Source organism: Peromyscus maniculatus, chromosome 18 (assembly GCF_049852395.1).
Source record: "Peromyscus maniculatus bairdii isolate BWxNUB_F1_BW_parent chromosome 18, HU_Pman_BW_mat_3.1, whole genome shotgun sequence".
Taxonomy (NCBI): domain Eukaryota; kingdom Metazoa; phylum Chordata; class Mammalia; order Rodentia; family Cricetidae; genus Peromyscus; species Peromyscus maniculatus.
The window spans coordinates 42,105,675-42,129,797 of record NC_134869.1 but is presented as its reverse complement, the minus strand read 5'-3'; the positions used below and the strand labels follow the sequence as shown (position 1 = coordinate 42,129,797).

Here is a 24,123-nt window from a genome sequence, read left to right as displayed (position 1 = left end):
GCTGGGTGAGCACAAGAGTTTGACTTTGAAAAGCTGAAGAAAACAAATGAAATAGAGACTGGTTATTTTAAACGGATTAGTTAACATGAGGTTATTTCGAGTTATTTTTGTATGTAAGAACGCCACTTCTTTCTAGATTTATTCATTGGAGACAGGGAGATAGGATGACGTGTTCTGGGGGCACCTGGGAGGTCTTCACCAGCTAAACTTCCTAAGACCTGTCTGTCTCCTTAGGCTAGGGCAGGTTTGGGAGCCGTTTGCCTGTGTCTGATCTTTTGTAGTAACAGAGGCTGGGCTGTAATGAGGGTGGAGTGGAGAGGAGTGGCAGAGGAGACCACATCACTTGCCCTTCTCCGTTTGTGAAGAGCAGTGACAGCGTTTACCTTACAATATAAATCATGAGTTAAAATACCTCCTCTAGTGCATGTCTTAGCATGTGTGCATGCATGTGCATGCTTTACGTATCTGGAAACAGACTTAAGAACCTCGAAATAGCTGGGCATGGTGGCACGCACCTTCGTTGTGTTTTTTTCTTTTTCTCTTTGAGACAGGGTGAATTTCTCTGAGTTTGAGGCCAGCCTGATCTACTTACCCTCAGTGAGTCTGGACTTGTCTTAAATCACTGCTGGTTTCTCTGTTCCAGCTGACCAGCGTCCATTATCTCAGTAAAGCAAAGGTTTTACTTTAGTAGTTCTGGTCTTTTATTAATCACGGCTGATTCTTCAGCCCTAGCTGACCAGAAACACAGATTCTTAACTTAAAACCTGCACTGACCACGTGACTCTCAAACTTCCCTCTGCAGATGCGCAAGCCAGTCCTACCCCACCTGCATTGCTCTTAGCGCTCTTAGCATCCAGGCGCCCACAGAACAGATCACCAAGCTTTGAACTCAATGGCTTTTCTAGCCCAAAGTCCCAAAGTCTGTCCACAGTCCTCTCAAAAACAACATGGTCAAATACCCCATAATCCTGGTACCTATTTCTTTCTTGAGTAGGATTACTATTACTGTGGTGAAACACCATGACCAAAAGCAAATTGGACGGGCCTGTACTTCCACATCGCCGTTCATCACTTGGGAAGTCAGGACAGGAACTCAAGCAGGGCAGGAACCTGGAGGCAGGAGCTGATGCAGAGGCCGTGGGAAAGAGCTGCTTAATGGCTTGCTCATCGTGGTTTGTTCAGCCTGCTTTTTTATAGAACTCAGGACCACCAGTCCAGGGATGGCCCTCCCCATATCAATCACTAATTAAGAAAATGCCTTACAGGCTTGCCTTCAGCCCAATCTATGGAGGCACTTTCTCAATTGAGGTTCCTTCCTCTCTGATGATTCTAACTTGTGTCAAGTTGACATAGAACTAGCCAGCACATCTTAAAAAAAAGAAATACAGAGCCTGGCGGTGGTGGCGCACGCCTTTAACCCCAACACTCGGGAGGCAGAGGCAGGCGGGTCTCTGTGAGTTCAAGGCCAGCCTGGTCTACAGAGCGAGATCCAGGAAAGGCACAAAGCGACACAGAGAAACCCCGTCTCAAAAAACCATGCTAATAATAAATAAACATTTTAAAAAAAATAAAAAAAGAAATAACCATGCCTATGCTGCTTCTAGTTTTTTTGCTTTTTGAGATAGGGCCCTTCTATTTTGTAGCCCTGTCTGTCCTGAAACTCCGTATATAGACCAAGCTGGTTTAGAACTCACAGAAGATCCACCTGCCGCTGCCTCTGAGTGCACCGACACACCTGACTTTGCCGTTCCGTTTTAGACCTGAGACTCTGAGCATGCCAGTCAAGTGCTTTACCTCGGAGCTACATTCTAAACCCCACACCTGGCATCTCCACCGGCTGTTAGGACTGACTTTATAGGTAGGGACCACAAGGGGACTGCAAAATCCTTAGCCGTGAGAAGCTTTCTGTTCCCCTGGCTGTCTGTGTATAGACAGAGGATGTTCCATGCTGTTTATTTTAGAGGGCATGAGATTCTCATGTAATTTGTGTGTTTTTAAGATGTTATTAGCTTACCCTTCCTTCCCTCCCTCCTTCTGTGCTAGGGCTTGAGCCCAGAGCTTTCCATGTACCAGGCAGGTGTTCTACTGTTGACCTACACTTTAGCCTAGCAGCGATTGAAAATGAAAATACAAAGCTGGGGGCTGGGGATGAAGTGTAGCTGCTAGAATGCTTGCCCAGCATGCATGATGCCCCGGGTTTGATCCAGACTTGGTGGTGCATGTCTGTAATCTCAGCACAGGGGAGGGTATAGGCAGGAGTTAAGACCGGTCTCACTCTGTAGCCCAGGCTGGCCTCGAACTCACAGAAGTCCTCCTGCTTCTGCCTCTCAAGTGCCGGGATTAAAGGTGTGCGCCACCATGCTTGGCTTTTTTGAGTAGCTGGAGGGAGCTCTTACTATGTAGTCTGGCTGTCTGGGAATTTGTTTTGTCGCCTAAATTAGCTCAAACTTGGAATCCTCCCACCTCTACCTCTCAAGTGCTAGTATTAGAGGCATGAGCCACTCTGTGTTGCCACTTAAGAGAAAGGGCGTGGGAGACTGTGTGTGTGACCTTGATGTACAACCGGCGAGTGTGAGAACTGGGCTTTGGCCAAGGTCCACCTGGAGCCTCCTCTGCACACACAGGTGCATATGGCAAACACACAGACACAACACATATACACAGGGGAAAGAACAAGTCAGAAAGATAATAGTTAAGTAAACAAATAAATCCTCAAATATGTAACACCTGAGCTAAAACAGTTCTAACGTCTAGATTTCCTTTAAAACCATGTTGGTTTCTTATTACATGAAAAAAGTGTGTGCGCGCGCGTGTGTGTGTGTGTGTGTGTGTGTGTGTGTGTGTGTGTGTGTGTGGGCATGTGTGGGCATGTGTGGGCATGTGTGGGCGTGTCCTCAATATGTCATAGTGCATGTGTGAGGTCAGAGGACGACTTGTAGAAATCCGTTGTCTCTCTTCACAGTGTCGGTTCCCAAGGATCAAACTCAGGTCATGAGGCTGCCTCAGGTGCCTTTATCCCCTGAACCCTCTCTCCAGCCCTGCACGCGTTACTTTTAAAGGGTGCTTCTGCATAGACGGACCTGTAGTACACACACTATGTGCACTCGCGTTTTTCACACTGTGAGTCGCGGCGGGACACACTGGTGAAAGCTTGGCTTGGAGCAGTCTGCCTGGCTTGTATCTGGTTTGACCACAGTTTGTCGGGTGATTCTGGACAAGCTTTTTAAGTTTTGTACCTCTGTTACTCATCATTAGAACGTGAATAATGATAGTGTCCACCTCATGGAGTTGTTCTAGGATTAGTTAATGTGCTAAAAGTGCTTAAAACCGTGACAAACCCATAGTAAAGTTCAATAAATGTTGGCTTCATCATTCATCAGTATAAACAAAACATGATCGTTCTGTGTTTGATCTCTGAGACCCGTCCCCTCTCCCCAAAACACAAAACCCCTCCCCCCAAAAAACAAACAAACAAAATCCCAAGCCATGATCATTGTAGGAAGGTAGGGTAAAAAGCAATAGAACACATGTCAGTAAGTTTTCTAACATTTAAACTGCTGTTGTGTATCTATGTGACATACATATTAGAGGTTACGAAATGTTATATGTACGGCTTTTTCTGTGCACTGTGTGCATGCCCTGCCAGTGGAAGTCAGAAGAGAGCTGGTTATAGGTGGTTGGTAGCTGCCATGTGGGTGCTGGGAATAGAACTTGGGTCCTCTACAAGAGCAGCAAGTGGTCTCAACTACTGAACCATCTCAACAGTACCCCCCCACACCAGTAAAAATTTTAGATGTATTTTAATTAATTTTTAAAAGATTTAGATTTTTTTACGTGTGTGTGTGTGTGTGTGTGTGTGTGTGTGTGTGTGTGTGTGTGCGTGCGCGCGCGCGCACTGCCCGTGAAGGCCGTAGAGGCTGTGGGTCCCTGGAGCTGCAATCACAGGCAGCTGTGAACAGCCTGCTGTCGGTCTTGGGAATCAGCTCTGGACCTCTATAAGAAAGAGCAAGATGAAATAGACTCTGAGCCAGTCTCCAGTCCCAGGTATTCTATTTGTTTGTTGGTTTATTGTTATTTTTATTTTTGAGATCAGGTGTCACTATGTAGCCCTGGCTAGCCTGAAACTCAGTATGTAGATCCAAGCTGGTCTCAGACTCACAGAGATCTGACTGTTGAGTGCAGGGGTTAAAGGCGTAGACCTCGGACCCAGCCTTTTTTTTTTTTTTTTTTAATGGAAATTTCCTTTTTTTTTTTTTTTTTTTTTTTTTTTTAATTTTATTTTATGTGCATTGGTGTGAGGGTGCCAGATCCCCTGGAACTGGAGTTACAGACAGTTGTGAGCTGCCATGTGGGTGTTGGGAATTGAACCCGGGTCCTCTGGAAGAGCAGCCAGTGCTCTTAACCACTGAGCCATTTCTCCAGTGCCCCCCCCCCCCTTTTTAATTAAAGACTGTGTCTCATGTGGTCCAGGCTGGCCTCAAGCTCTGTAGCTGAGTGGCCTTGAACTTCTCATCTTGTTCCCACTACCCACGTGCTGGGATCAGGTGTGTACCACCACGCCTGGCTTATGTGCTGTTGGGGATCAAACTCGGGTCTTGATGCATCCTGGTCAAGCGCCCTGCCAACCGAGCTACATCCCTAGCCCTAAATACTTGACATCTTTTGAAGCAGGGTCTGACTTGATACCCTGGGCTTGCTTGGGATTCATGTCAGTCCTCTGACTCAGCTTCCCAAATGCTGGATTGTAAGTGTGAGCCACCACACCACTCTAGCTAGTAAAATTAAAAATCTTGGGGCTAGTGAAATGGCTCAGTGTATAAAGGCACCTACCACTAAGCCAGACCACCTGAGTTCAAAACCAGGGCCCACCTGCTGGAAGGAACCGACTTCCACAAGTTGTCCTTTGCCCTTTACACTCAAGCTATGGTATGCATGTGCCTGCAAACATACATGCACATACAAAAATAAACAAAATAAAAACACTAAAGTCTTCCAAATCTGGGGCTGGGAGACGGCTCCATCAGTAAGGTGCCCACCAGACAAGCCTGAGGACCTGAGTTCAGATCTCTGGTATTGATGTCAAAGCCAGGCAGGATGACTGAACTGGTGCCTGTTACCCTGGGGCCTCACAGGGGCAGACAGGTGGATCCAAAGAGAGCTGGCCATCCAGGTTCATTGAGAGAACTTCTCTCAAAACTTCAGGGCTTGGCTGGGTGGTGGTGGTGCATGCCTTTAATCCCAGCACTCGGGAGGCAGAGGCAGGCGGATCTCTGTGAGTTCGAGGCCAGCCTGGTCTACCAAGTGAGTTCCAGGACAGGCTCCAAAACTACACCAGGAAACTCTGTCTCAAAAAAACAGAAAAAACCAAAAACCAAAAACTTAAGGGCTGAAGAGGCTCAGTGTTTCTCAGCACCCACGTGGTGGGTCACAACTGCCTGTAGGGCCAGATCCAGGAGATCCAGCACCTTCTTCTGGCCAATGGGTACTGCATGCATGTGGTGCACAGACAGACATACAGGTCAGACACCAGTACGCATAAAGACAAAATTAATTAATTAAAAAACAATGAAGGAGGAAAGACGCTGATGTTGACCCCTGACCTCCATACACATATACACTGTATCCACACACATTCACAATAAACAAACACTTTCACAAGTCCTTGCACAAGGCTATGCTAATCTTCTCTTTATTGTTCCAATTTTAGTATATGTGCTGCCAGAGTGAGCATAAAAAGTAAGTTTTTCTAACTTGATAGTTTTTTTTGAGAACTTCATAGGTGTATATAATGTGTTTTGATCACACACACACACACACACACACACACACACACACACAGAGGTTTCCCTCCAGCTCCTCTCTGTTCCTCCACTTTCCCTCTCAACTTCATGAGCTATTTTTTGTTTCTGTTTTAAATTTATTTTAACTGGACATAATAGTGTATACTTTTTTTTTTTTTTTTTTTTTTTTTGGATTTTCGAGACAGGGTTTCTCTATGTAGCTTTGCGCCTTTCCTGGAACTCATTTGGTAGCTCAGGCTGGCCTCGAACTCACAGAGATCCGCCTGCCTCTGCCTCCCAAGTGCTGGGATTAAAGGCATGTGCCACCACCGCCCGGCTGGTGTATACTTTTAATCCTAAGCCGAGACAGGTGGATCTCTGTGGTCTACTTAGTGAGTTCCACACAACACAGAACAAAAAAAGTATTTTGTGTGTATGGGTGTTTTGCCTGAGTGTATGTTTGTGTACCATGTGTGAGTGTGGTACTCAAGGAGGACAGAAGATGGTATCTGATCCCCTAGAACTTGTACCTCCTTCAGGAAAGAGATTTGTTTGTGTGCTAAAAAACAAAACAAAAAGGCATCGCTTTAACTGCAGCAGTTTGATCAGGAAGAACTGGTGGCCGTGCAGACTTCCGGTCATGAGGGGAATGCAAAAATGCAGTCAAGGCTTAGGACCTGGGAGTGTCGCTCCCTCAGTTGGACAAAACCCCAGATCCAGCCCCCAGCACTGCAGGAGTAGGCCTGCTGGCGTATGCTTAGTGCCCTAACCAGGGAACGGGAAGGAAGGAGGTCAGAAGTTGTTTGCAGGTTTGCCTTCGTATACCCTCTTACAAGTTAGAAACAACAAAACCAGAACACTTGCTGTGCGTGGTAACACATGCCCACACCCCTGGCACTTGGGAGGCAGAAGCAAGACGATCAGGAGTTCAAGGTGATCTGCTACAGAGCCAGTTCAAAGCTCTCCTGTGTATTACTTGAGACCCTGTCTCAAACAGGACCTGGGTTCAATTCCCAGCACCCATATGACAGCTCAGACCTGTCTGTAACTCCAGGATCCAATACCCTCATACAGATATACAGGCAGAACACCAGTGCAGGTTTAAAAAAACAAACAAACAAACACAGCAAAACAGCTTTCAGTGGTGGTGCACACCCTTAGTCCCAGCACTCGGGAGGCAGAGGCAGGCAGATCTCTGTGAGTTTGAGGCCAGCCTGGTCTACATAGTGAGTTCCAGCACAGCCAGGGCTACACAGAGAAACATTGTCTCAAAAAACTAAAAACAGCCGGGCGGTGGTGGCGCACGCCTTTAATCCCAGCACTTGGGAGGCAGAGGCAGGCGGATCTCTGTTAGTTCGAGGCCAGCCTGGGCTACCAAGTGAGTCCCAGGAAAGGCACAAAGCTACACAGAGAAACCCTGTCTCGAAAAATCAAAAAAAAAAAAAAAAAAAAAAACTAAAAACAAACAAACAAACAAAAACCCCAGCAAGACACAAAACCCAGAAAATTGATCATGTCAGTTCTTTCTTTTTTTTTTTTTTTTTTCTTTTGAGACAGGGTCTCACGATACGGGCCCTTCCTGGGTCTCCTGAAACACTGTGAAACCTGTGAGACTGGCCTCGAACCGAGATCCCTCTGCCTCTTCCTCCTGAGTGGCGGGTTCAAAGGGTGTGTGCCACCATGCCCAGCTCATGTCAGCTTCTTATATAGAATTCTTTAGGTGTGCGCACACTCAAAGTATCTCTTTGTGGGGTCATTCATTACCAAGGGAAAAGTAGTAACCTCGAAGCAGGGAAATTTAGCAGCCAGCCTTAAGCTAAGGTGCCACATGGTGTCTCAGAGGTCAGTCCAGACCAGCAGTTCTGCTCTTTGCTCTCCTTTGCTGAGTTCACATATCACTTCCCTGGTATTTTGCCCCAAATAGCCATAGTTTAGTCTTGAGAAAATATCAGACAAACCCAAGGGTGTTCTTATTTTACTGGCCAGATTTTTGTTGTTGTTGTTGTTTGTTTTTGTTTTTCAAGACAGGGTTTCTCTGTATAGCCCTGGCTGTCCTGGAACTCATTCTGTAGACCAGGCTGGCCTCGAACTTTAATGTGTATGCCACCACTGCTGGGCTGAAGGACTTTATTTATTTTATTTTATTTTATTTATTTGTTTGCTTGCTTGCTTGTTTGGTTTTTCGAGACAGGGTTTCTCTGTGTAGCTTTGCGCCTTTCCTGGAACTCACTCTGTAGCCCAGGCTGGCCTCAAACTCACAGAGATCTGCTTGGCTCTGCCTCCTGAGTGCTGGGACTAAAGGCATGTGCCACCACCACCTGGCCAGTTAATAGCTTTTTTTTTCCCTCCAGAGCTGAGGATCGAACCCAGGGCCTTGTACTTGCTAGGCAAGCACTCTACCACTAAGCTAAATCTCCAACCCCCAGCTTTTAGCATCAGTTTTTTATTTTGGTAAGTTTACTGTCCTTATATAGGAATATTTTTTGCAGGAAATATGAGGTAAAGTGTTTAGAGATAAAGGTGTCAGCCGTCCAGACCCTCCTAACAGTCCGTTGAGGAGGGGCGGGGCTTAGTGTCCCACTTGCCCATCTCTTAGCAGCTGGGAAGGCATAGTGTTTAGTTGTGTGTCCACTGGTGAGCCTGAGCCGTCCCAAACTGAAGGTCACACAGAGAGCCGTACTAGAGCTCTGTGGGACACTAAACAAAACAAACGAATGAATAGGGGAAGGAGATTTGTAGGGAGGGGGCTGCCAGGGTAGGAGAAAAATGTATGAAACTGTGAAAGAAGAAAGTTTAGAAGGTGTCAAGTCTAAACATGACTCTCAGAGTTTTCCATCTAGAGATGTCTGGTTTTTTTTTGGGGGGGGTGTGGATGTTTTGCCTGCATGTGTTCTGTGTACCATGTGTGAGGCCCCATGCTCAGCTAAAATACATCCACTTACGTGTTTTTACAGAGAAACTTATAAATGTGACAATTTGAGAATCGATTGGGAAGATGGCTCAGTTAATGGCTGCGCTTCGGAGGATCTGGGTTTGTTTCCCAGCTCCCACTTGGTGACTCACAATCATCCCTAACTCCAGTTCCAAAGGAGTCAAAGAATCCAGTGCCCTCTTCTGGCCTCCATGGGCACCAGGCATGCATGTGCTGTGCATACATACATGCAGGCAAAACACCCAAACATATAAAATAAAATACAATTTTAAAAATATTTTGAGAATCAGGATGAAGGGTATAAGTCGGAATCATCAAAATAAAAAGTTAAAACGCACAAATTGTGTTCATAAAGGAAATCCCTCAGTGGACACCAAAGCTTTGGCTTCATTCTAACTGTAACAGTGAGTGTGCCAGACCGTCTAGCTCTGACTCTCACCCTCTTGCTGGGATTACAGGCGTGCGCCACCACCACCCGGCTGCTTTTTGTTTCTTAAGATCTCACTGACACAGTGCAGCCCAGCCTGGCCGCAGACTAACGATCCCCTGCCTCTGTCTCTCGAGTGTGTGGATGATGCAGCACCAAGCTGTTTTCCGTTTCTGGAGGTTTTGTTATTTTGAGCAGCGTTGGGATTGAACTGGGGCTTATCGCATGCTGGGCAAGCCACACTCACCGCTCCGTGTCCGGTGCAGACTGTCTTGTCTTCTGCTTCCTGCTCTTTCATCTGTGCCAGAAGGCCTGTGTCGTGCCCCTGGATGCCGACTTCATCGGTTCCTAGGACAGTGGTCCTCAACCAAGGGTAGTTTCTTCCACTCAGTATCTGGAAAGGTGTCTGGTTGTCACAATTTGGGAAATACTATAGACTTCTGGTGGATAAAGATCGGAGGTCCTTAACATTCTACAGTGTTCAAGACGGCCACCCACAAAAAAGAATTTTGACTGGGCAGTGGTGGCGCACGCCTTTAATCCCAGCCCTTGGGAGGCAGAGGCAGGCGGATCTCAGTGAATTTGAGGCCAGCCTGGTCTACAGAGCGAGTTCCAGGAAAGGCACAGTGGTTATACACACACACACACACACACACACACACACACACACTCACACACATACACACACTGTATGTTAGGAAGGTGGTTCTTGTTCTTTTCTATGATGGGTCTCTCTGTAATACAGGGTAGACTAGAACTCACTGTATAGCTCAGGCTGGCCTTGAACTTGTGGCAAGCCGCCTCCCTCAGGCTCTCAAGTGCTAGGAATAAAGGAATGTGTCACTGCACATGCTAGACAGGTTTTCCTTTCGTAGTGTCAGGCATTGAATCCACACACTCTAGGCAAACAGTCTGCCACTGTGTTATGTATGCCCCAGTCTGCAGTGAGCAGGATTTTTTTTTTTTTTTTTGCCAAACTGTTATTTTCATGTTTCTGTTATGCTGAGGATTGAACAGCCATGGATGTGCCAGCCAGACACTCCTCCTGAGTTAAGCATGAACCTTGCCTGGCTCTTTGATTGCTGTGTGTGCATGCATGTGAGCATGTGTGTAGAGACCGGTGTTTCCCGTTGTCCCCTTATTTTCTGAGCCAACATCTCTCACTGAGCTTCGGAGCTCACCCCGGGATCCCGTCTCTGCCTCCCAGCGTGGTCCTCACACTTAGAACACTCTTCCTCCTGAGCTGTCTCCCCAGCCTCTTGTTTGGTTCTGAGATAGAGTCTCACTCTGTAGTTTGTAGCTTGGAACCATGTGGAGCAGGCTGGCCTTCGGCTTGCTGTGATCCCCCTGCCTCTGCCTCCCGAGTGCCGGGTTACGGTGTGTAGTACACAGTCTTGCAACGCTCTGTCCTTAATTCATTCTTCCCTGACGGACTTCCTAGGTGATGCTAAGATGCTATTTTGCTTCTATATAAACTTTTTTAAAACTCAGGAGGGTGTAAATTACCAAACATAACTGTCTAGTTACTTTTCTGTCGCTGTGATGAAATACCATGACCAAGAACAACTTGAGGAAGGGATTGTTGTGGCTCAGGGTTCCAGAGGATGAGAGTCCGTGGCGGTGGGGAAGGCCTTGGGCATGCTGGCAGGAAGAGGAGCAGGCAGAGAACAGGAAATGGGGTGTGACTGTCCTCAAAGAATACCGCCAGCTGGCAACTAGGTGTTCACATACCTGAACCTGTAGGGCACAGTGCTTATTCAAACCACCACATGTATGTACTGTGGCATGTGTGCCCTATCCTACACGCTAGTGATAAATAAGAAAACTGTAACTGGATGGTCTGACCCTAAGTTCCTGAGAACTGACTCGTCTCTTCAGGAGTATCACAGGTTGATGCATCAGCTGCTCCAGGATCAAGTACTCTTGACCCTATTACCCCACCGGTTGGTGGATACAGAGAAGCCGTAGACAGTGTTCACTGACCTGTAGAAGCTAAAGGCATGACATTGCTGTTCTCTGTCCTTGTTCTTCTGAATCCATCTCCCCATCACAAGCCTACCTATAGTTTTTTTCTTGTCTCCAGTCTCTCCCCTGTTGACACTGTGGGTTTTTTTGTTTGTTGGTTGGTTGGTTTTGGTTTTTTGAGACAAGGGCTTACTATGTAGCCCTGGCTGTCCTACGACTCACTATGTAGACCAGGCTGGCCTCGAACTCACAGAGTCTGCCTCTGATTCCTGAGTGCTGGGATTAAAGGTTGCTTTTGGTGCTAATGATTGAATCCAGGGACTTGTGTACAATAGGCAAGCACTCACCACAAAAGAGAAGTGTCATCGGGACCTTTCATGGCCTTTGTGACAAAGTCCAAATTCCACATAGGATTCCTGGTGGCCTGGCCCTTGCTTGTCTGTTCAGACTTGTGTCTTGACAGTTCTTGGTACCCCTCAGGCCAGCCTTCCTCTGAGCCCATCTGGGCCTAATGCTCTGCTGTCCCAGTCTTACACCCAGCTGGCTCTTACTGCCCCGAGGACCCTCCCTTCTAACAGCCTGGGTTAGGAGCCCTGTCCTTATAAGCCTCCGCTGACACTTCGATTGCATTGTGATTTATGTGCATGCTTACGTACTGTCTGCTCCCACCTGGATTTATTCCTCACATGCCTGGCAGATTCTAGATTCCCAGAGAATGTCTGTTGGATAAGAGAAGGGATTGAGGCAGTAAGTGATGCTTTGACCACACAGATGTGGCCTGTTCTGAAGTGACCTCTTTTTCCTGTTCCTGCTTTCAGGACCTGGGTCTCAGTGATGAGACATGGGGTATGATGTAACACGTTTCCAGGGGGATGTTGACGAGGACCTTATCTGCCCCATCTGCAGTGGAGTCTTGGAGGAGCCGGTGCAGGTGAGTGGCTCTGAGTGCCGGCGTGGTGGGGACAGCCGATGGCAGTAGAATTGCCAAAAACACTCTTAGGAGGGGACTCCTAGGAGAGTCCCTGTGGCCGTCTCCCACTCCTGCCCCCGGTAGAGCTTTGGTACAGAGGAGACTTTGTGGTTACAAGAAAAATCATGACGCTCTGGAGTTGGGTTCAGATACCCCGAGGTCACGGAGATATGTGTGGTCTACAGTAATCAGCTCTTGTTCCTTCCCACAGTGGCTCGGTAGTTGCTTTTCTTCTAAGAACTTAAGGTCTGTGTTCTGTCTGTGACTGACCTTCTGGACTTTCTGGATCAGTTCTTGCTGCGCTTGGTCTGTGATGCTTTGTGACATCAGCTGCCTCCCTGGGGCTCTAGTCTCACATGACAGTGGGCGCTCTGCTTTCTTCCTGGGATCTACTGGGAAGGTTTGGTGTAGCCGTACACTTTGCCTTTTGTTGTGAAAGCTGCCAGGTCAATAGGTCATTACCAGCCGGACCAGGCTCTGAGTCACTTGTGTTCTCCTGGGACAAGTTTGAGAAGCTGGGGATTGCCAGGCAAACTGTAAGGCTAATCACTGTCAGTGACATTCATGGGACATCATCCTCCATGAGCCTGAGTGCCCTCGTTCTGCAAGTACCAATTCGTCCTTTGCCACTTGGCCAACTGAGATAATACAGTTTTCCAAACCAGGACGCACCAGTTCAAGTCATCCCATTTGCTACTTTTAGACAATTCCCGGGGCTTCCCTCGAGACTTTGAGTTGATCTGTTCTCTCCAGTTTTCAGCCACCAAAAGGAGCAGAGATTTGAGCAGAATAAAGTTCCGACTCCGCTCCAGTGGCTCTCAGTGCCGGAAACAGAACCCTTTTCTATGTCTTTGTAGTCTGTTGCTGTAAATGCACATTAGATGTGTGTGGATCGACCGTCTGGTGGTGTCAGGAGGTCAGAGGGTGGGCCCTGCCCTCCGGCCTTGGCAGGGCATTGTCTGTTTCTGGCACTGTATTTAAGGCGAGCGAGTCACTTGTTGAGAGATGAATGGTTGTTAGTGAGCCCGAAGTCAGCAGCCACCCACCCATCTCCAGTGCTTACCTCCTCAGGGAGTAGGCAGGTGGCCTCCGTGATAGTTGGTGTGTTTCCAAGGGCCTGCGTGCCCTTGTCCCTCACTGAACTGTTTACTTATTATGAATGGGTAATACATTGAAATGATTACGAGATCAAGCTGCAGCTGGAGAGATGCTCAGTGGTTAAGATCATTGACTGAGAGGATCAGGGTTTGAGTCTCAGCACCTACAGACAGCTCTGTAACTCCAGTTCTAGGGAATCCATGGCTCTCTTCTGGCCTCTAAGAAGATAAAGCATGGGAATAGACAGAGACATGCTGGCAAACACTTATGCACAAAAAATAAAAATAAGTGAATGTAAAAAAATGATCAGGCTGGTGTGGCTCATGAAGTTAGATAGGCTGGCAGGGGAAAGCAGGAGGACCTGACATTGGAGGCCAGTGTGGATGCTGCCCTTGTGTGCTGGTGGGATGGCCAGGTGGGCACAGGCTTGGCAGGCCAGCGGGACCTGGGTTCAGGGCCTGGATCCCATGGTGGGAAAATCCCCTGCCCTGCCCTCTCCCCTGCCCCTCAACTCTGTACACAAATAATAATTTTTAAAAGAAATCAAAATAGTAGCTGGGCCTGGTGACGCACGCCTTTAATCCCAAGACTTGAGAGGCAGAAACAGGTGGATCTCTGTGAGTTGGAGGCCAGCCTGGTTTACAAAGCAAGTTCCAGTCCAGCTAGGGCTACACAGAGAAAACCTGTCTCAAAAAACCAAAGAATAAACAAATAACAATTTAAAAGTATTTTCTAATGTAATTTAATTACATTTTTAAAATGCAAATTAAATCTTTAAAAATCTAATTTTAAAATTACATTTAGAGTGTGTATGTGTGTGTGTGTGTGTGTGTGTGTGTGCGCGCGCGCGCGCACGCGCGAGTGTGCATGTGTGCATGCGTTTATGTACTCAAACACACAAGTCGAGAGGACAACTTGTGGAAGCCAGTTCTCTTTTCCCAGAACATGAGTCCTGGGTATTGAACTCGGGTCATTAGCGTGGTGGCAAGCTCCTGTGTCCTCTGAGCCCTCTCTCCAGCCCCTCCCTCTCTGGTTAGTGTCTCCCAGATGAAAGCAAGTGACTAGAGAAGGAAGGAAGGAGCTCAGCTCACTCTTTTCTGTTTCATTTTTTGGTCGTGTTCCTGTTAGGCAGGTTTTCTACCTCGGAGCTATATCCCCAGCCCTGGTTCACACTTTGAAATGATCGTTCTAACTGATAAATGTAGACTGGATAATAAGAGACAAGAGAAACCAGTTGGAAGGCATCCTTAATAATTTAGGTCAGAGAGGATGTGCCAGGAGCTTGAAATGGGTTAGCAGCTAGAGATGGAGAAAAGCAGACAGACCTCGGGTGTGGTTTCCTTCTTAGACAGTGTGTTTAGATTTTAAGATGACCCTCGAGTGCCGGGCGGCAGTGGCGCACGCCTGTAATCCCAGCACAGAGCCAGGCGGATCTCTACAGAGCGAGATCCAGGACAGCCAGGGATACACAGAGAAACCCTGTCTCGAAAAAACAAAAACAAAAAACAAAAAACAAAAAAAGATGACCCAAGTGTGGTGGTACTTAGAGGTGCAGGGTCAGCCTTCCCTACATAGCTGTTTCAAGGACAGGATAGTCTGCGTGTGACTTTGCTTCAAAAAACATGGGCAAAAGTTTTGAGAAATATCATATATGCTGAGGGTTTAATTTTTTATTGTATTTGTTCCCAGATAGCTTTTTTATTAGTTTATTTGATTTCCTTTTAATGAACATGTTACACTTACTATTTATTTATTGTTTTGTGTATATATGTGGATGGGCACAAGTGTGCCATGACACATGTGGAGGTCAAAGGTCAATCTGTGGGCGCTGGTTCTCTGCTTCCATCATGCTTGGTTGCAAACACCTTCACCTGCTGAGGCATCCTCCCAGGCCTGTTTTGGGGTCTCTAAAAAGTGGAACCTGAGTCGGGCGGTGGTGGCGCATGCCTTTAATCCCAGCACTCGGGAGGCAGAGCCAGGTGGATCTCTGTGAGTTCGAGGCCAGGCTGGGCTACCAAGTGAGCTCCAGGAAAGGCGCAAAGCTACGCAGAGAAACCCTGTCTCGAAAAACCAAAAAAAAAAAAAAAAAAAAAAAAAAAAGTGGAACCTGAGCCCGTGAGATGGCTCAGTGGTTAAGCACATTCTGCACAAGCCTGGCGACCTGAGTTTACTCTCTGGAGCCCATGGGGAAGGGGAGAAGCTCCATGGTTCATGTGCACTTGCACTTACACACCCCAAATAAATACACACAATACGTCAGAAGTTAACCTGCCTTAGATACTGTTGCCCATTGCCAGGTGCCAGAAAGTGTCTTCACAGGGACCAGGGAACCTTCTCAAAGAAATAAAGCACATCTTTATATATGTTTTATTTGGGGGAGGGTCAGGGGGAGGGTCTGCTTTGGTCTTTGAAACAGAATATGGGTATGGAATCCAACTAGTCTGGACCTGGAGACCTTCCTGCCTCAGTTTTACCTTCTGAGTGCTGGGAGCCGCCCCCCCCCCCATGATCTTAAAACTGAGGACAGTGTCAATCCATTGAAAGTGCTAGTTCTCTTTAGGAGCCCAGGTGTAGCGGTTACTGTGACTCGGGCAGCACCTCATGGAAAGGTTAGGACAAGCCCCAGAGGAGAACTTGAGTCGACACAGAGAAATCTCTTCTCTCCAAGTTTTCCTGACTCCGGCTACTAGCTTTATTGTTGGGTATTTTGTTTTTCTTTCATTTTTAAAAATATTTTTTATTTTTATTTATGTGTGTGTGTGTGTGTAAGATAGAGAGAGAGAATTCCACATGTATTTAGGTTCCGAGGATGTCAAAAGAAACTGCCAGATCCCTAATACGGAGTTAGAGGCTGTTGTGAGCTGCCATTGGGAAAAGCAGCCAGTGCTGTTAACGTCTCTCCAGCCCCTGTGGAGTTGTTTAGAGGGTTGGGGGAGGGGGGGGGCAGTTGTTTGTTGAGACAAGATCTTACTATGTAGACCAGGCTGGCATGGAACTTTAAGAGATCTGCCTGCCCTGTTCCCAAGAGCTGGGATTACAGATGTGCACCACCACACCTGGGTTGTTTTTTTTTTTTTTTTTTTGGACATTTACTTATTTATTCAGTGTGTGTGTGTGTGTGTGTGTGTGTGTGTACGTGTACTCATGAATACACACGCAGTCCCTGGAACTTAGCAGACAGTTTGCAGAGATCCTCTTGCTGTGTGTGTCCTAGGGATCAACCTCAGTTTGTCGGGCTTGGTGGCAAATGCTTTAACGGCTGAGTCGCTGCCAGCTCCACTTGTTTTCCCATCTAGGGCGGGCGCTCGCGAGACTTCCGCCCCAGCCCGTGCACTGCGGACGTGCATTGCCGTGAACAGCTCTTACACTCTTTATTTTTTTCCCTTGGTTTTCCAAGATAGGTTTCTAAAACTCACTCTGTAGCCCAGGCTGGCCTCAGAGATCCACCTGCCTCTGCCTCTGTCTCCCGAGTGCTGGGATTAAAGGCGTGCGCCGCCGCCGCCGCCCGGCTCTTGTACTCTGCCGTTTCTGCTATGGTTAGTGAAGCTTTGCCCTCTAAACTGCATCCCAGTCATTCTTCAAGACCTGTGTATAAAACTCCTCTCGGCAAGGATCTGCTGTGGCCAGCCTTGCCTGGAAAGAGCTCACCTCTCCCTCCCTCTGGACTTACTTAGGAGTGACTGTGTGTGCGGCCCTGTCAGCAGGTAGTGACTAACTTCTCCAGTGTCCTGGAGTGTCGTCTGTGTCTCTTACTGTTGCGTAACCTTTGCTTGTCTGTCTTGTCTCACGACTCACTTGTACCCTTGAGCACAGGAAGTTAAGTCTTATGCCTGACCCAAAAATGCCCTGCCCAAAATAGATCTATAATTTACCATGACCCCATGAACCCTGACCCCTGACCTCTGGTCCTAGAATCTGCTCGGAGGCTCGATTGGCTTCGTCGTCGTTATCAGATCCAGGCTCTCGCTCCTGTTAACCCCTTGTGTCCCTTCTGCCCCTCCTGCCCTTCCAGGCTCCTCACTGTGAGCATGCTTTCTGCAACGCCTGCATCACCCAATGGTTCTCTCAGCAGCAGACGTGTCCGGTAGACCGCAGCGTTGTCACGGTCGCCCACCTGCGCCCGGTGCCTCGGATCATGCGGAACATGCTGTCAAAGCTGCAGATCGCATGTGACAACGCCGTGTTCGGCTGCAGTGCCGTCGTCCGGCTCGACAACCTCACGTCCCACCTCAGCGACTGCGAGCACAATCCGAAGCGGCCCGTGACCTGCGAGCAGGGCTGTGGGTGAGACGCCCCCTCCACCCCATCCACACCCCGCAGACAGCGGGCACTGCGACCTTCTCGGCTCCCTGCCCGGAAGGAGATCTCACTTCCCAGCTACGGTCATCTTGCTCTGGCATTGTTAAAATAAAGAGGGCAGCAACCCAGTGGCCTCTGATAACACTGAAGATGGAGGCACTGGACTTCTTTCTCCAGTCCAGTGTGCTCGCTCTTTGTCAGGCTGCCTGCTCCGGTTTCCAGCCTCTCGTGTTCCCTGGTGCCCTATTTTCTGTCTGTGGGAGGTGGGAAGTATTTGATTAAACACTAGTACCTGGGACAGTGATCCCGGACTCCGCAGAAGGAGGAGTCCGTGTGCAGGTAGAATCCAGCAGAGCAGCCCGACAGGACACAGCAACTTCCCTCTTACTTTAGAACAGCATCCTAAGAATTGGCTGGCTCTGAAAGGCTCAGGAGGACAGCGGTGGGGGGTGGGGGTGGGGGGTGTTTCTCCCAGTTGGTAGAAGGCTTGCTTTCCTGTATACACAAAGCTGGTTCTGTCCCCTACACCACATGAGCCAGCATGGTGGTCACCTGTGATCCCAGCACTTGGGAGGTGGAGGCAGGAGATCAGAAGTTCAAAGTCATCCTTGGGACCAGTTGGAGGCCAGTCTGGGCCACATGAGACCTTGTCCTAAGGTGTTCGTGGGGTCCTCCACAGCACTAAGTCTTGAAGGGTGGAAGTTCAGTGTAGGCCAGTGGCATGTTTGGGAGAAGAGAGCGAAGAGAGGAAGGCCTGAAAGGACTGGTAGACGTGTGAGTAGCCGAAAGCTCGCTCAGCAGCGTTCTGTCACGGCATAAGCCGTTAGCCCACACGTCCTGTTGAATAGCCTGTTCGCTCTTGTCCCACTCTGGACTGCAGCCTGGAGATGCCCAAAGATGAGCTGCCAAACCACAACTGCATTAAGCACCTGCGCTCCGTGGTGCAGCAGCAGCAGACTCGAATCGCAGAACTGGAGAAGACGTCCGCCGAGCACAAGCACCAGCTGGCAGAACAGGTGGGCCGGAAAACGAGGGGTCGTGGAAAACGAGGGGTCGTGGAAAACGAGGGGTCGTGCCCACCCTTCTGCAAACCTCCTCCTGCCCGTCACAAGCACTACCGTGATGCCTCGTCCTGGGTCCTCGTCTGCAGCCCGGATGAGCAGATGCTCGCCTGCAGCTCAGTGGAGAGTCGGTTGGGGCTGTCCTCTCTTCCTTCCCCGAGTCCTGGGGAGACAGCTGGAGTGAGAGGGCATTCATCCCCCTGTCTTCCCAGAGAAACGTGTAGTACCTGTTCCTCAGCTCTCCCAGGCACCCTCCTTCTCAGATCTGCTGTTTGGCTTACCTGTCCCCTCTGGTTCTCCTTCCACCCAACAGAAGCGAGACATCCAGCTGCTGAAGGCGTATATGCGTGCAATCCGCAGCGTCAACCCCAACCTTCAGAACCTGGAGGAGACGATCGAGTACAACGAGATCCTCGAGTGAGTGTCTCTCCACGTCCTGGCCCCGAGGCCCCGGGGAGGAGGAGCAGGGGAGTGGCCGAGAAGGGGCACTAAGAGAAATCGGGCAGGCCACTGTGGGTGAGGACAGGGCGGAAAGAAAGGCAACCCCTCAGTTCCAGTATGGATCTCTTGTTCATTAGGGTGGTGGAGGAGGAATCCTGCCCGAGAATGCAGTTTCTCAGTTAGCTGAGGGGTACTTGGGACCAAAAGGGGTAACTTAAAACCCAGAGGAGCCGGGCTGTGGAGGCGCACGCCGTTAGTCCCAGCACTCAGAAGACAGAGGCAGGCGGATCTCTGTGAGTTCAAGGCCAGCCTGGTCTACAGAGTGAGTTCCAGGACAGCCAGGGCTACACAGAGAAACCCCATCTCGAAAAACAAAAAACAAACCACCAGAGGAGAGGCAGAGTGTGTCCAGGGAAAGTATCTGAAATGCAGCAACTGAACAAGGATGTGATGTGTGGGAGGCCTGTGTAGTCGACAGGCTGAGCTGTGAGTGTGGAGGACACACTTCTTCATTCAGCACACCCTGGGTGAACAGTTAGTGCAGTCTGCTGGGCACTGAGATTTCAAAGAACAGCAGTCCAGACCTGTGGGATTGAATATGGCGAGTGATGTGACCTGGACGGGACCAAGTCGGGAAAGAGTTGGGTTTTCTGGACCAATGCTGGAAAGAAAGTCAGTTGTCCCACCGAGGGGGGGGTCATTTCTGTTGGGAGAAAAAGCCAAAGCAGAGAAAGGCATGAGCTGGAATGACCATCCCAACCCCTCTACACAGGTGGGTGAACTCCTTACAGCCAGCAAGAGTGACCCGCTGGGGAGGGATGATCTCCACCCCTGACGCTGTGCTCCAGGCCGTCATCAAGCGCTCCCTGGTGGAGAGCGGCTGCCCGGCCTCGATTGTCAACGAGCTGATTGAGAACGCCCACGAGCGCAGCTGGCCCCAGGGCCTGGCCACACTCGAGACCAGACAGATGAACCGGCGCTACTATGAGAACTACGTGGCCAAGCGCATCCCTGGCAAGCAGGCTGTTGTGGTGATGGCCTGCGAGAACCAGCACATGGGCGATGACATGGTGCAGGAGCCAGGGCTCGTCATGATCTTTGCACACGGTGTGGAGGAGATCTGAGGGCGCACAATGGCTGTTAGGAAGAGGTAGAATTGGAAAACCCCATTGCTCCGGCCGCCGAGCCCTGAGTGTCCCGCTGCCCTTGTGCCACGGGTAGTTGAGCCACACACACTCCCTGCTCTGGTGGCGCAAAGGACCTGGGGCGCTTTGCTCAGCCTTCCAGCAGGTGAACCCAGTCCTGCCCTTGGCCATATTCCTTCCCCCACCATGTCTGTGAAGGGGGTGGAGAAAGAAACCCCACCTCTGTATTCCCCTGCCTGAGATCCCCGGTTCCCAAATATTTTCAGAAAGCACAAAGAAATTTGTTTTCCCCAGAGGATCAGGGTGGAGTGAGGAATCTCTAATTGTCCCTCTCTTCCAAAACCAGGGAATCGGGGCAGGCAGGCTTGCTGACTCCACGCAGACATCCAGCAGAAGTGCTAAGGGTGTGCCCACAACCTCTTAGTAACCAGCGAGGTCAGGACCTGGCCATCACTGACAGCTCTTGGGGAAGATTGGACCTCTGTGCCAAGCACATCCCGTGGCAGCCCGCCCGGGAGGTGCAGGCCTTGCTGGGTGTGCGGGTTGGGCACTGAGGTGCCCGTTTGGACTCTTTCCTACACTTTTTCATAATTAGGGCAGGGCTGGGTGCGGTGAGACTGAGCTGGGGTTCGTACACTCAGCAGGAAGCTGCTGTCTGGCTCTGCTGACTAGGATAGGCGCAGCCTCGTGTGGCGTGCCCGGGGGACCTGCGTCGGCCCCTCTCCAGCCCTGTGATTGTAGTTAGTTTGATTTCCTTCAGCATTGTTGGTTCATATTGCGCGAGTCACAGACCCCTGCTGTTACCCAATTTTGTTTTCATAGGATGGCCTGGTTATGGTTATCCTACTCTCCAGCCTGGCCACACTGTTGGCGATTTAATTTATTTACTTTTTTTTTTTTAAAGAAAGGAAAAAAGAAAAAAATCAAAACTTAAAGCCTTTCTTCTGCTGTTCCTATTGTGGGGATTCTGGGTAGGGTGGGGCTGGGTAGGATCTGTTTTCTGTTTGCTTTTCGGCAGTCTTTGCTCTGATACCTGCTCCGACCCTCCCCTCCATCACCCCACCTGAGACAGGAACTTCGGCTGTGGCGGGCCAGCACCAGTGCCCCTGCCCCGTGAAGAAGTTTGCTGCCGCCCTCTCGGTCTCCTCCTGAAACCCTAGAATTGGCCATATGCATTTTGAAGGCAACTCTTCTCATGTTTCCTGAGGAAACTTCTGTTTATCTGGGCTCTAACCTTCAAATGGGATACAAATTAGATATGTCTCCAAAAACAGGTTGAATACACTGCCTAACCCAAGTCCATCTAGGGGCTTGGGGTCCATCAGGGCTCTCTGGGTCACTGCTGGACCCCTGCGGTGACTGGTGGAGTCAGCGAGAAGTGGTGGCTGTGATTGATGGCTTGGGAAGCACAGGCTGGGGTGGGTTGGTGCGTCAGGGCTCCCCTCACTGTATACCAGCTTCTCTTGGGGAGTTTCATTCCAGGCCGGCTGTTGGTCTAGGTAGTTGAGGACCATGAGGGAAAGTCGGATGTTCCAGCTCCAGGGCGCTGTGCTCAGGAATTTGAAAAGGCTGCTATATTTTGTCGGTTACTGCATTTCCTCGCTCCTCTGCCCACACTGTCCCTTCCTTCCTCTCCGGTGAGTGAGGAGGCAGAGCGTCCGGCGTCTGCTCCGGTGTCTCTGCCCTTCTCTGGTTGTACTGTCTGTGCTGTCCTGGTGTTCACGCACTAATAAATCTGTCACTCAGCTCTAAGTCCTCGATCACGCCCCGATGTAGAATCCTTCTGTGCTTTGACCTCTCATGGTAATTGCCCGTCGTCTTTGCTTGGTGATGTGCCTGACCCTGACTTCTGTCTGGCGCATACATCACATGCTTTGTGTCCTGTGCCCTCCTGCCTCCGGTGATCTCTCGGCGTTCTCTTTGGAGTGTGCCTTTCGCCTGAATTCTGTTTTCCTCAGTGCTTCTGCATTTGGGGAACACTCCAGAAGACTTGCTGGCACTGCTTTTTCCAGCAAGCACCCTCCATCTAGAAGCCTACTACAAGTGGGGAAGCTTCTGCCCCCTGGGGTCTCCTGGCACAAATGTAGGGAAGGATCCTGAAACAGCCATCCTGCTGCTTCAAACCTGACGAGGACTTTCCTGGGCCGGGGAGACGGCTCTGGAGGTAAGAATTCTTGCTGCACAAGCATAAAGGTCTGCGTTCAAATCCCAGCAGCTGCATAAAAACTGAGCATGGTCAAGAATGTCTAACAACCAGACAGTGGTGGCACACATCTTTAACCCCAGCACTCGGGAGGCAGAGGCAGGCGGATCTCTGTGAGTTCGAGGCCAGCCTGGTCTACAGAGATCCAGGACAGCCAGGGCTACACAGAAAAACCCTGTCTTGAAAAAAAAAAAAAAAAAAAAAAAAAGTTGGGGGATGAGTCAAGAGTAATAAACAGGACACCCAGCATCCTCTTCTGACCCCCTGGAAACTAGGGTGGGCACACACATGTTAAACATGTGCTCACACAATTTTGCTAAACATGTTTGTTACTACCTTCTCCCTACCGTGAGAAACCACCAAGAGTGTGTATGTGTATTTTTTAAGATGATATGTACGAGTGTTTCGCCTGTATGTATTTATGTGTGTGTGTGTGTGTGTGTGTGTGTGTGTGTGTGTGTGTGTGTGTGTGTGTGTACACCACATGCATGGTTATTGCCCATAGAGTCCAGAAAGAGGGCTTTGGATCCCATTTATCTGGAGTCACAGATAGTTGGTTGTGAGCCGCCATGTGGGTGCTTGGGTTTGAACCCAGGTCCTACGAAAGAGCAGCCAGTGCTCTTAACCACTGAGCCTTCTCTCTGTCCCTCAACGCTATTTTAAGTTTGATGACCCTTTGTCACGAAGCTAATGTGAATCTAATGGAGCCCCCCTGACACGTCGTTGGGGAAGGCCATTCTTTTACTGAGTCTGCACAGAACCTGATGGGAAGTGTTGAGCCGTCTGCACAGAGGCTCTTCCCTCCTTTTCACCTTGAAGCAGGTTTTGTTTGATTTTTAATCTCATGTGTATGCGTGTTTACTTGCATATGTGTCTGTACCACATGCATGCCTGGTGTCTAAGAAGAGCAGAAGACTATTTGGTCTCCTAGGACTGGAAATGTAAGGGGTTGTGAGCTACCATGTGGGTGCTGGGATTGAACCTGGATCCTCTGAAAGAGGAGCCAGTACTCTTAGCCGCTGAGCCATCTCTCCATCCCCAGCAGTTAATTTTGAATATCTTGAATGGTGCCTGATCTTTAGGCTAGACAGTTTCTTTAAAGACAGGTTCTCACTGTGTAACCTTGACTGGCTTGCCGGGAACTTGCTGTAGCCTTGAACTCTGAGATCTCTGCCTGTCTTTGCCACCACACACGCTCCATAGACTTTTATTTTTTAAGACAAGGGTCTTTTTATTAGTCATGGTTCTCTAGAGGAACACAACTTATATAATGAATTGATAGATCAATAAATAAGTAGATAGGTAGATGATAGATAGAAAGAAGATTTATCAGAGTGGCTCACAGGCTGTGGTCCAGCTAGTCTAACAATGGCTGTCCACCAACGTAAGGTCCAGGAATCCAGAAGTTGTTCATTGAGGCTGGATCTCTCATCTGCTCTTCAGTATGTGCTGGAATCCTGAAGAAGTAGGCCCTAGTGCCAGCGAAAGAATGACCTTGCCAGCGAGAGCAAGCAGGCCAAGAACAAGAGCTTGCTTGTTCCATGTCCTTTACATAGACTGCCACTAAAAGATATGACCCAGATTAAAGGTTTATCTTCCCACCTCAAAAGATCCAGATTAAACGTGGGTCTTCGCACTTCAAATGACTTAATAAAAGAAAAGAAATCCTTCACAGATGCACTGAGCCACTTGGGTTTTAGTTAATTCCAGATGTAGTCAAGTTGACAACCAAGAACAGCCGTTCATGTCCACCCCTTGTCACCTTGACATACCACCAGGTCTCCAATGTCATGCTTACTTTC

The 24,123-nt window shown here is 49.1% G+C and overlaps 1 protein-coding gene and 1 pseudogene across 19 annotated transcripts in view; one reads left to right on the top strand and one right to left on the bottom strand.

Annotated features, from left to right (window-relative positions):
* Positions 1 to 21,876, top strand: part of Rnf41 (ring finger protein 41) — a 28,980-nt gene extending 7,104 nt beyond the window's left edge. For 4 of the 19 annotated variants that reach the window (XM_076553989.1, XM_006987335.4, XM_042263514.2 and 1 more), the window contains 5 exons: positions 11,923 to 12,035; positions 17,185 to 17,456; positions 18,352 to 18,487; positions 18,846 to 18,949; positions 19,746 to 21,876. In XM_076553989.1, the coding sequence (XP_076410104.1) occupies positions 11,946 to 12,035; positions 17,185 to 17,456; positions 18,352 to 18,487; positions 18,846 to 18,949; positions 19,746 to 20,097 (954 nt within the window). In that variant the 5' untranslated portion in view covers positions 11,923 to 11,945 and the 3' untranslated portion in view covers positions 20,098 to 21,876. Of the gene's footprint in view, positions 1 to 1,758; positions 1,859 to 11,922; positions 12,036 to 17,184; positions 17,457 to 18,351; positions 18,488 to 18,845; positions 18,950 to 19,745 lie in introns of all 19 variants that reach the window. The other 15 variants (XM_006987337.4, XM_076553993.1, XM_076553991.1 and 12 more) reach the window with 10 other exon arrangements.
* On the bottom strand, positions 5,637 to 5,731 carry LOC121823854 (U6 spliceosomal RNA; annotated as a pseudogene).
* Positions 21,877 to 24,123: the final 2,247 nt, after the last annotated feature.